The 12,592-nt window shown below is 48.5% G+C and overlaps 1 protein-coding gene across 1 annotated transcript in view; it reads left to right on the forward strand.

Moving 5' to 3' along the window:
- Nucleotides 1–207: 207 nt before the first annotated feature.
- Actn1 (actinin, alpha 1) overlaps nucleotides 208–12,592 on the forward strand; it is a 50,028-nt gene continuing 37,643 nt past the window's right edge. The window contains exons 1-4 of the mRNA XM_013013693.1: nucleotides 208–238; nucleotides 1,511–1,587; nucleotides 1,743–1,857; nucleotides 8,117–8,236. Coding sequence (XP_012869147.1) covers nucleotides 208–238; nucleotides 1,511–1,587; nucleotides 1,743–1,857; nucleotides 8,117–8,236 — 343 coding nt within the window. The remainder of the gene's footprint in view (nucleotides 239–1,510; nucleotides 1,588–1,742; nucleotides 1,858–8,116; nucleotides 8,237–12,592) is intronic.

Raw genomic sequence — 12,592 nt, forward strand, 5'->3', positions numbered from 1 at the left:
ACCCACTAGAATGTTCACTGCCCAGGGGCTGTGACTTATGCTGCTTTGCTCACTACTGTAGCCCTGGGACTCTGAGATATGAGTCCTTACCTTCAGAAATGCCCAAGTTTGGGGTTATGGAGCCGACCATAGGCCAGGCAGTGATGAAGTGAAAGTGTGGTGCTGTGTAGTCTGCACCCAACCCCGGCAGTCCTCCTGGAGGAGGTGATGGCATCACTCATTATCCTGAAAGACGAATGTGAGGTCACCAGCAAAATATTCTCAGCTAAGGAATCAGCATATGCCCTGCCTACCTGATCAGTGTGCTCGTCTTCCCAAAGGATTGGGCTGGCACATAAAGGTGAGGCCCCCAAGTAGGGAGGTGTTATAAAATACTATCCTTTCCTCCTCCTCCCATCTCTTCCTCCTCCTCCCTCCTGCTCACAGGAGGCTCTTTGCCTTTGCCTATGCATCTAGGCAGCCATTTCTCCCCTCTTAATAAACACTGGGGTACTGGTACCCACTCCCGCTCATGACCACTTGACTTTGGACTTTGGACCAGGAGGCGAGAAGCATGGGTTAGGTGATCTTTCCTAGGAGGAGAGTATTTCTAGATATATCTGCTGGGGGTGGCTGCGAACCTTGATTCTCAGATAATGAGTAGCTGGGATTATAGTTGTGAGCCACTAGCAATGGGCTCGATGCTGCCTTTTTGATAATATGCCACCCATCATTGGACCTTGGCAGGGCAGGTGGAAAGGGCTCTGAACAGCCCTGCCGTGGGTAAGCTGGACGCTGGCTTGTAGATAGGTTGTTGGTACCATCAGGTGCAAAGAAGTCTGGAGCAGTCACAGAAGAGACGAGTACAGCAAAAAAGCCCCCTTTTCTCTGGTTGCTGTGTGCAATGCCAGTTAAAGATAGGATTATCACAAGTGGAATTAAGCACACACTTTCATTAGTTCCTGTTCTGCATGGAGTCCTTCAAGGCGATAGGAAGCCTGCAGCCCTTCCTAGTATGAGCCACCAGGTGGTGCTGCTGACACAGGACAGCTTGGTTGCTATCCCATCTGATCACCATCTGTTCTGTAGAGAAGGGGAGGGAGTTGATGGTCTGTGTATTTAATTTCCTTCCATTCCCTTTCTGGAATTCTTCCTCATACTTTTGCAACCCACATCCACACATTGGCCACTTGCATTTCTTTCTCTTTTCCTGACACCATGCATCTGAGCTCCATCCCCCCCTGCCCCCCCAAGCCAAATCTTTCCTCTTAGGTAGCTGCCAAGTGCAAGAGGGTTGCATAATCAAATCTACCCAGAAGTATTATTGGGACTTAACATGTCACCTCTGACTCACTCCACCATAACTCTGTGAAGACTGAACCTCATTCACCACAGTGGGGGATTGCCAAGGATGGAATTGTGGTACTTCCAGACAGGAATGATGCTTCGGCAAGAGGGCTGGGAGGGGCTGCATTAGCAGAGGCTGCTGTGCTTTTCCTCCCCTGGTACCCATGTGTGGTGAGCTCCATAGGGAACCTGGGCTGCAGTTCTGATGATGAGGTGAAGGAGGCTGGAACAGCCATGCTGGGTGGGTGTCAACCCTCCCTGGTGATGGCAGGGAGACTGCCTAGCACCTCTATAGAACACCTGGAAAGATTCAAGAGGAGGTGGTCTTGGGGAGGCATTGAAGGCCCTGGTGAGGGCCTTGGAGACCATGTGACTTGACAGGAGACTGACTACTCGCTCATCTTCCCTCTGCCCAGACATTCACAGCATGGTGCAACTCCCACCTCCGGAAGGCCGGGACCCAGATCGAGAATATAGAGGAGGACTTCCGGGATGGCCTGAAACTCATGCTGCTGTTGGAGGTCATCTCAGGTGAGGTGATCCTGGGCCCAGGGTACGGTGATGTGCTCTGGGCTCTGTCCTGGCCCTTCTAGTTCTCACTGTCCATGGTCATAACCTGCTTTGGGTATCTTGAACCAAGTGGAGGTGAGGAGGGACTAGAAGGCCTTGGTTTCGTTGTGGACCCTGTGGGTGTCTTGCTCATAGCTGGCACTCTTCCACTTGAGCCACACCTTCAGTTCCACAGGTGTGTGAGTGTCTTGGCCCAGTCATTTTGTCTTTCTGTCTCCACATCCAAGATTACAATGAGAGGTTTGGAAGAGTGGTATCTGAGATTCCTTTTTCTTCAAAATGGCAGGAATTGTGGGCAAAAGGGTAACCTTTGGGGCCTAGCTTGAAACCTGGCTCCACTACAACCTAGCTGGCAGCCCCTAGGTTGTCCAGCAGTCTGCAGGCCCAACTCCACTTGAATGTGTATCTTGACTTTCCTGTGGGTGCCTCTCCTTTGCCATCCTTTAAATATTGGTGGTCCCCAAGAGTCTAGCCTTGGTATATATACGGGGCTACTTTTCAGCCACCCAGCCTTAATACTAGTGAGTCCTAGACCAGATCTCAGCCAGAGGTCTCATGTTTCTCTTGAGTCCCCTCTCTTTTGTTTTTTGGTGTGTGTGTGTGTGTGTGTGTGTGTGTGTGTGTGTGTGTGTGTGTGTTGTGCGTGTGTGTGTGTGTTTTCAGTCCTCTCTTTTGTTTTTTGGTGTGTGTGTGTGTGTGTTTTCAGTCCTGGGGCTTGAACTCAGGGCCTTGGCACTGTCCCTGAGTTTCTGCTCGAGGCTAGCACTCTTAGCATTGAACCACAGCATTACTTCTGGCTTTTTCTGTTTATGTGGTACTGAGGAATCGAACCCAGGGCTTCATGCATGTTAGGTAAGCACTCTACCACTCAGCCTCATTCCCAGCCCTTGAGTACCCTCTTAGATAATGAACCTAGTATTAGTCCTTTTTCAGTTGCTATAATGAAATACAAGAGGCTGGGTACTTGGGTACTTTTTTTCCTCCCTAAGTCATGCATTTAGGTCATAGTTTTGTTTTTTGTTGTTGTTTTGATAGGCTGTGAGGCTTGAACTCGGCCTAGGTGCTGTCCCTAAGCCTCTTTGTGCTCAAGGCTGGGCTCTTCCACAGCACCACTTGTGGTTTTTGAGTCGTTTATTGAAGAGAAGAGTCTTATGGGGACTTTTCTGCCCAGGCAGGCTTCAAACCATGATCCTCAGATCTCAGCCTCCTAAGTAGCTAGTATTACAGGTATGAGCCATCGGCGTTCTGCTGTAGCTCATCGTTTTGAAGGTTGAAATTCCAAGGACAAGTGTCTTCATTTGTTTGGGCTCCTTGGCTACCTCATAACATGGAGGGGGGTAGAGACCCTGTGCTAGATAGGAAACTAGAGAGCAAAGAGAGTCTAGGCTGTCTGTTTTATAGCCGTTCATTCATAAGAACTATGCTATTAAGTGCTTTTGAACACACTGCACCACCCCCCAATGACCTCACTGGGGCCCTCCCCTTAAAAGCCCCTGCCAGCTCAACATCACTTCACTGGGTTCAAGCTTCTACCACCCAAACCACTGAGGACAAAACTGCATCCAGGTCTTGGCACTGGGCATCTCCTACCATGTCCATCCTGTAGCTGAGTCCTGGCCCTCACAAACCTCTCTTCCTCTTGAAGCCTTTGCTGTGACCTTGTGACCCTCACTTGAGACCCACAGCTGCCCCTGTCCGTTTTGCCGCTGGACATTTGTGTTCTTTTCATTCTGTGTCCTTCACAACCTGACTTTGAGCCTTGGGCACTGTAGTGTCAGCCAGATGCTGGGTCACATCCCTCTATGCTACCCTCCGAAGGCCTGAGACTCTGTCCCCTCCACCCTGCATTCATCCCCTCAGGGATCGGCCGTCTGCCAACCCAAATATGGTCACACTGTTCCCTGCTCAGCAGCCTGCCGTCCCTCCCCAGGGCCTTCAGCCCCAGTCCGCATTCCTTCGCAGAGCAGCCTGAGGGAGCTGGCACCTGTTTCATTTTGAACCAACTATTCCCAAAAAGGTAGTAGACCTGAGGCCCTCTGCTACAGTGGTGAGCGCACCCAGATGACATGGACTCTGCTTTCTGGGCCTTTGCACATGCTCAGTCCTCTTAAAATAATAGTCCTCCATGCTTCCTTTTCAGGTAAAACCTCTGTGTGTGATGGTTGTGGTTGTGTGTGTGTGTGTGTGTGTGTGTGTGTGTGTGTATACACATCATGTGACACTGACCATTTTAGTCAGTTGCAAGTACTTACTGTTCACTGGCACTACAGTCATTCACATTGTTGGGCAACTGCCTACATCATCCATCTCTGGAACTTTCTGGCCTCCCCAGCTGACGCTCTGTCCCTGTTAATGCAAACTCTCCCTTCCCTGGTCCCAGTCCCTGCCGTTGTGATTTCTCTCTCTGATGAAAGGTGATGATTTCTCTCTCATGTAAGCAGGTTCATGCAGTGTCTTATTTCACTTAGTGTAACGCTGTTGGGGATCATCTATGTCGTAGTATGTGTCAGAGTTCTTGTTTCAGGCCGAATAGTATTCTGTCGGGTGCATGCACCCCATTTGATTTACCCATTCATCTGCAAATGGATACTTGGGTCACTTCTATCTTTGGAAATTTAAATGTGTAAATAAATAAATTTGAAGGGTTCCTGGAATATGATTCTTTTGGGTATATACCCAGAAGTGGGGTTTTTGGATCATTTGGCAATTCTGGTTTTAAGTTTTAAGGAATTACTATTCTATTACTATTCTATTCTGCTTTTTAGATTTTTTTTTCTACTTCCTCCTCCAACCTTCCCCAGCTGAAAACCAGCTAATCAACCAACCTTCCAGTTACTCTTTTTTTTTAAGTCATGGGGCTTGAACTCAGGGTCTGGGGCACTGTCCCTGAACTGTGTTTGCTCAAGGCTAGCACTCTACCACTTTGAGCCATTTCTGGTTTTCTGTTGGTTAATTGGAGGTAAGAGTTTGACAGACTTCCCTGCCCAGGCTGGGTTTGAACTGCTATCCTCAGATCTCAGCCTCCTGAGTAGCTAGGATTTACAGGTGTGAGCCACCAGCACCCAGTGTCATTTACTCTTTCATTCTTCACAACTCAGCTTGGGGGTTCCCTCTCAGGAGACTTCCCTGATGTTTCTTCCCAAATCTGATTTGGCTGCCACCTCCCTCCCCCGCCACCTCCCCTCACCCCAGCAGCATCTGCCTTTTCCTTTCTTGTGTCTTTTACTGCATAGTGCTGCAATCTGCAGCTCATTGTCTTCCCATTCCTTGCTGAGCTCGCATTAGAACTTAGAACTTAGATGCCTTAGAACTGGGCATGGAAAGCAAGTGTCAGTCACACCTAGAATATTAGGATGCTTGCATGCCCAGAGCTGGGCTGCTCTACCAGGTCCCACAGGGTAGCCTGCTGAGCTGCCCAGCCTACACGCACAGGGAGCTCAGCCAGGCCTTTCTGTGAGCGGCATACATCTTTCCCAGAACTGGTGGAGATGGGGTCAGCGAGACCACTGTGCCTCTTCCTCCTTCATCCTGGCTACCAAGGGGTGTGAAGAGGGAAGAGGATGCTGCTGACAAGGCTCTTCAAAGTGTGATCTGGGGCCACTGACCCCAGAATCAGTAGAACTGCTTATTCCACACAGCCCCTCTCCATCGGAGTTAGATGGGCTGGACATCAGGGCAGCAAGTTCTCCAGGTGATTCCGGGCTGACACAAGCTTGCAAACTGCTAGTCTAGGCCCAGGAAAATTTTCCAACCTCTGGTTGCCTAGAAGTCTGGTTTCTACTGTGTGTATAGCTGCCGAGGGGGGTGGGGCTCAGGTTTGCAGGAACCCTGGGCTCTTGGGCAAGAGTTCTGCAGTCAGGAAACGGCAAGGTCTGTGTTGAGGAGCAACTCCGCGAAAGTCTTGGTTTAATGAGAAAGCAGCTGTGTCTTTCTGGAGCGGAAGGCTGGCCCACCTGCAGCAGGCAGTCTGCCGTCTCCCGGAAGCCGGTGGCTGCCCCTGAGGAGGGCGGCCTGGCCCGTGGCCCAGCTGCCAGCCCTGACTCTTCACTGCCAGCGGTTGCCAGGCTGGGCTGGGGATCGCAGCAGGTTCAGGAGGCCTGGGGCTCAGCACCTAGGGTTCTTGACTCCTAAGGGACTCTGAAGTGTTCCGCTCTCCCAGGTGTGACTCTCAAGCCAAATTGACAGGCCTTTTCCCCTGGACACTTGTTTTTTTTATGGGGGATTTGGAAGATGAACTCTTGCCCTACTCCCTCAGCTTCTGCTCTGAAGCTTGAGCAGCAGAAGCCCACCCCACCCACTTTGTGATAGGAATGTGTGTGTAGGGACTGACTTTGGCTGAGCCCTGGGTACTCACTGGAGACAATATAACAGGGCAGCCCACAGCAGTGGTTCTCAAATAGGGAAGGGGCACTGTAGACATTTCAACACAAAGGAACTTTTTCAAAATACTCTAGAGTGACCTATACTCCCTTCCTGAGTGAAATAGTCTAGGAGTTCAGGACCTTTGCACATGCTGTCCTTCTGCTTTGGTCATCAGTCCCTGCAATCTTCCTGGCTTTGCACTTTGGGTCTTCCCTAACCATTCCTCAGTTCATTCTTCCCTCCCTTCTCCCTTTCCTTTCGATTCCCTCTCTCTTCCTACCTCCCCCTCATCCTTTTGTTTTTTAGTTTCTGTAATTAAACCCACTTAGATAAGACCTCACATATTTAATATGGTGCATTTACCCCTGTACAAATGGGAAAAAAAGTAACATTTCTAGACCCATATGGCTATTAATTTCTTTACAATGCCAACTTAACACGGTGAATGGGATGTTTTTTCCAAAGTTGACAGCACAGCTAAATTTTTCAAAAATTCAAATTATATATATATATATGACCAATAATAGCAGTATGTTATACATTAATAGCAGCAATAGCTTTTCCAGGTTCTGCAGTCATCTGAACAAAATTAGACATACAGTACACTCCATGAATAAAAAGGGGAAAAAAGGTTTTTTAAAAAAATTAAAAAAAAAGAAAAATGAGAAGTTTTGTTACTGATGTGGTACCTGACAGCATTTTTTAAAATTAGCTTCTCAATCATCATCTGGAAAGAAAATATTCTTGAGTAACATCATTAAAAACAACTCTGATAAAGCACAGTCACTACTACAGATCATCAAGCAGGTATGATATGGTACTAGAGGATACAATTTTAAAAAGCATTATTCTATTTATTTATTTATTATTTATTTATTTTTGTCGGTCGTGGGGCCTGAACTCTGGGCTGGGCACTCACTGTCTGTCATTCAGCTCTTCAGCTCAAGACTAGCACTCTACCACTTGAGCCACAGCACCACTTCTGGATTTTTCTGCTTATGTGGCGCTGAGGAATTGAACCCAGGGCCTCATGTATGGTGAGGCAAACACTCTACCACTGAGCCTCCTTCCCAGCCCTAGAAAGCATTATTGAGACTCAATTCTACTTTTCCAGGAGAGGGCCCAAAGGATGGTATGACACAGCTCTGTAAAGAAATGTGCTTTCTCAGATAGGCTTTCCTTCCAGCATAGTCCTTCCTTTTATCTTTCCTTCCCTCCCTCCTTTCTTCCTTGCCTTCCTCCTCCTTTCCCTCTCTCCTTCTTCCCTTCTTCCTTTCCTCCCTCCTTCTCTTCTTCCTCCCTCTCTCTTCCTCCCTCCCTCCTCCCCTCTCCCCTGCCTCTCCTTCTTCTCACTGGTCCTTTTTGTGTTCATTGTATACACTGACTTGTACATTTCCTTATCTAAGGCCAGTCTCTTCCACTGGACTTTCATGACATAAAGACAAGAAATGGTTTCATTCACTCTCACATTCCCTCCCAGCTAACCCTTGGCTTTTGTTAGGGGCTGCATGAATCAGTGTTAAGATGGGAGGGGTGGGTTGTGAGAGATGGGTGGGCTTGTGAGCATGATGGAGGGATGACAGTGGTGGCGATGCATTGTTGAATGGAAACCCTTTGTACAACTACTTTGAAAAATTAGGAATAAACAAATAAGCGCTGAGTGAATGTGTGTGTAGCTTTGGACCTGACCCGTGGACAGGAAGAGGGGGTGGTCTCTGCCTCTCTCACTTTCCTTGACAGCGTGACAGCACACAAGCACACACACGTCCAAGGTGTGCCTTCGGTGGAACGTATCGAGAGTGGCCTGGCATCCGAAGGATTGCATCTCACCTCCTTTTCTTCCCTTTGATCCGATCAGGTGAGCGCTTGGCCAAGCCAGAAAGAGGCAAGATGCGGGTCCACAAGATCTCTAATGTCAACAAGGCCCTAGATTTCATCGCCAGCAAAGGGGTCAAGCTGGTGTCCATCGGAGCCGAAGGTGAGCAAGGCCTTCTGCTGTCCTCGATGTCCTGGCGTCCTGCCCTGACTCCTGGACCTGCACATCTCTGCAGCACATCTCTGCACATCTCTGTCTGGTCAGCCTGTATGCGATTCTTCCCATAACAGCATTTTCTTTCTTTCTAGTTCCTTGCACAACAGAGTCTTGCACTCTGGAGGGCCACCCTCCTCACCTGCTCTGCCACCGCCCTTTTCTACCTATAGGGGCGCTAGTGGAAGCCAGTGAGGTCCCCCAAAGCTCCACAGACCCTGGGATACTGCTGTTCTCACATGACTAGGGTTTAAACTCGGGTGTTCGACTCCTTGACCACACCCCCAGATCTTTCTGCTTTAGTTATTTTCCAATGAGGTCTTAAGCTTCTTGCCTGAGCTGGCGTCAGACATCCATTCTCTTACCTCTATCCCCTTGTAGCTAGGATTACACACCACTATGCCTAGCTTGTTGGTTGAGATATAAGGATCTTACTAATGTTTTTGCATGTCTGGCCTTAAACTATGATTCTCAAACCTAGTGTCAGCATGCTCTTAACAACAGAAAGAAGGCACCAGGCACTGGTGGCTCCTGCCTGTAATCCTAGCTACTCAGGAGGCTGAGATCTGAGGATCATGATTCAAAAGCCAGACGGCACAGTCTGTGAGGCTCTTATTCCCAGGTAACAACAAAAAACCGGTAGTGGAGCTATGGCAAGTTTAGGAGCAGCAGCCATGCCCAGTGTTCAAGCCTCAGGACCAGCAAAAAAAGGAAAGAAAGAAAGAAAAAGAGCCAGAAGTGGAGCTGTAGTTTAAGTGGTACGAATGCCAGCCTTGAGTGAAAAAGCCAAGTGAGAGTGTGAGGTCCTGAATTTAAGCCCCACCACCAGCATGCATGGACACACACACACACACACACACACACACACAAGTGAAGGTAGTGTGTATAATCTTTATTAATGAAGAATCACATATATTGTGATGTGTCTAGAGGGTTAATACTTGAAACAGACCTCTTTATTAATGTGAGCTGTAGACTTAACATGTATTTATTGGATACCCATTGTTTGATATCAGAGATGGAAAGATGGATACAGCACACTTTCATTCATTCATTCATTCATGATAGAACACTGAGTATTGAGCTTGCTTGCTCACTGTGGGAAATAGTTGCTATGGTCCTCTAGCCCATGATCTCCCTTCATCAGAGATTACATCTGTTCCTTAAGTGGCCCAGCCAGAACACACTTAAATCTAGTCCTGTGTCACTCTAGAGTGGTCTGTCCTTGGGCAGCACAGAGGCCATAGCAGCAGATCTCTTCTGGATGATGTTTAGGGTCCCCTCCTGCCTAGTGACTGGAATTGATGCCAATCCATTACATTAAGAAACTGGAACCAAAAGTTCTGCAAAGTACAGCGTATGAAGTGGAGGCCAGCTCACGTTGCTTTTTGTAAGCATTGGAACATGGCCACACCCAGTCATTTACATAGGTCATGGTGGCTGAGTTCAGTAGGTCTTGCAGAGCCCATCAGGCTCTGAGAGCCAAAAGCCTTTCTTTGGAAAATAAGTTGGCAGACCCTAGTACTTGAGGAGGCCATGGGCTGTGCCTTAAACTCCTCCCTTTCCCTCTCATAGTGGTACGCTGCTTTGGGGCACATATCTTGCAGGCTGTGGCCCCAACTCCTTACACATGTTTTGTGATTGGGAAAATATTCTTTGTCTCTTAAGAAGAAAAGGACAATATGTTCTGTTAGGGAGAAATAAAGACTTGGCAGGCATTTTTAGGCAGGAGATGCCAAGGAAAATACCACTGGGATCTGGTGCCAATTCACATGCCCACCAGGGCAGGAGGAAGAGAAGGGGTGTTGCGTGGACTTGGTGGGGACTCTGGAGAGCTCAGGAAGGCTTGTCCTGTAGAGGGGACCATGCTATCTGAGAACAGCTGGTCCGATGCTGTACCATCTTCCAGCTTTTCCAAAGAAGTCAGGAATCCAGAATTGTAGAAAAGACAAAATGAGCAATTAAAATAAACAAGTCCTTTTATTTATTTATTTATTTAATTTTGTCCATCCCGGGGCTTGAACTCAGGACCTGAGCGTTGTTCCTGAGCTTCTTTGCTCAAGACTAGCGTACTACCACTTGAGCCCACAGCTCCATTTCCAGCTTTTTTGTGTGTGATTAATTGAAACTAGGAGTCCTGGATTTCCTGCATGTGCTGAGATCCTCGGATCTCAGCCTCCTGAGTAGCTAGGATTACAGGTATGTGCCACCAGAGCCCAGTGAATTGTCAGTCTTTTCATCAGACAGAGCTAGCTCTAATGCCCACGCTTAGGCTGCCGGCTGGACTTCTTTCCACACTGCTGGTCTCTGCTGCCTCCGGTGAGATCCCCAGCCAGATCTGCATAGGTATAGGTAATTCACCTCATAGTGGATGCAGGTCAGGTCTGTGGCTTCCTCTCTGAGTATCAGATGCTAATGTACTTGATGGGAGAGTTGACCCCCATCTCTGCCATGCAGGACACTGAATCTTTGGGGCTCAGCACCGTATCTTGTGTTCTGCTCTGCTGCTCTGTCCTGATCCTCCGTACCCAGACCCAGACCTGACTTATGATGTTCCCTTCCTTCCCTGGTAGCCAGTATATCTGAGGCTTCTGATGGTGGAAAATCTATCCTGCAAGTAGCCTGCTAGGATGGCTGCTCTGCTGGGTAGGGAGCTAGTTTTAACAAAATGGAATTTACTGCACCAGACACTAAGTAAAAGATACTAGGTTGGTGCCAGGCACTGGTCGGTCGCTCACACTTGTAATCCTAGCTACTCAAGAGGCTGAGATCTGAGGATCATGGTTTGAAGCCAGCTGGGGCCAGAAAGTCCCATGAGACTATTATCTCCATTAAACTACAAAACAAAAAAAAAAACACAAAAACAGAAGTAGAGCTATGGCTCAAGTGATAGAGTGTTAGCCTTGAGCATGAAAGCTCAGGGACAGTGCCCAGACCTGGAGATCAAGCCCCAGGAGCGGGGGGGGGGGGGGGGGGAAGACACTAGGTTGGATCATTGGAATGAGCTCTTCTGGTGATGGAGCAGGCCATGTTGCCTGCGGTCCTGATGGAGTTATATCTGGGGCTGCTGAAGGCCCCCACCCCCAGGAGCAGCTCTTACCTCCTCCAGCATTAGAATTATCATGTGATGCGAGGGTGGACTCTAGATGACCCTAAAGGACAGAACTAGGCTTAAAGGGAGACCGTATAGGCCAGCTAGACAACATCTTGAGCCTTAGGGAATAGAACTTGTGTTCCAGGAAGGTGATACCAGCCCTGTCCCTGAAGGTGTCCAGATAGAGGTTGGAGCCTGGGCACTTACAAACATATTGAGGTTGAATGCATCCCTGAGATTTCTCCAGTGATACTTGGTTCTAGAATGTTTAGACTTGGGGGCTTGGAGGCTTGAGTGATCGATGGTTAGGAACTCAAGAGAACTTTTGAATATCTGTAGGCAAGAAAACCTTTGTGTCTGGGTGCCAAGAGACTAGAGGTAGTGTCAGTCATTTAGCATCTGGGTGGGAGCAGATGGGGTGCAGTAGCCCATGCAGAGGTGTAGGAGGTGGTGGTTTCTGGGTTCCTGTTTCTATCATGTGACCCCTGTGCACATCATGCAGTCTACTCTGAACCTGGGCAGATGAGGGGAGTGAGAGTCCCCACTGTGTAGCTCCTCTACATTGCAGTGGATGGCAGCTGTTTATTCCCACACCTGTGGCAGACCTTGTTAACTTCCCTGTGGCTTAGTCCAAGGCGCCCAGTTGTGGGCTTTGGAATCTTCGGTGTGGGCCCAACCTTCTGAGCAGTCCCCTGACAGAACTGCCTGTAAGCGGGGTGTCTGTGCTGTAATCATAGTGAGCTTTAGAAAACATCTCCTGTTTTTTTAGGGGGGCCCTCTTTAGGAGGGTTCCCTCCCTTCCCCCAGGGTGGGATGGGAGTCAGGTAAAATGGGAGCTCTTGGAAAGCATTTCGTTTGTTTGTTCTTGGTGCTTCTCTTTCCCGTACTAAAACTGCTTCTTTGTTGTACCTTAGAACTTAGGAAGACATCACTGGGGAGGAGAGGTTCTCTGGAAAAGTAACTAGGACCCCCAAAAGAAGTTTTTGGGGTGGGCAGATTTGCAGGCCCTGAGCTTTCTTGGCCATAGGGAATTTGAGGTGTTTGGCCTTCACCAAGGAGTGAGGCACAGGGGGAGCAATACATAGACCTTCAGAAAGGCTCAGCCGCAGTCACCACATCTCTAAGCTTGCTTGCTTTCCCTTTCTTTCTTTCTTTCTTTCTTTCTTTCTTTCTTTCTTTCTTTCTTTCTTTCTTTCTTTCTTTCTTTCTTT

The sequence above is a fragment of the Dipodomys ordii genome, unplaced genomic scaffold, assembly GCF_000151885.1.
Source record: "Dipodomys ordii isolate 6190 unplaced genomic scaffold, Dord_2.0 Scaffold2, whole genome shotgun sequence".
Taxonomy (NCBI): Eukaryota; Metazoa; Chordata; class Mammalia; order Rodentia; family Heteromyidae; genus Dipodomys; species Dipodomys ordii.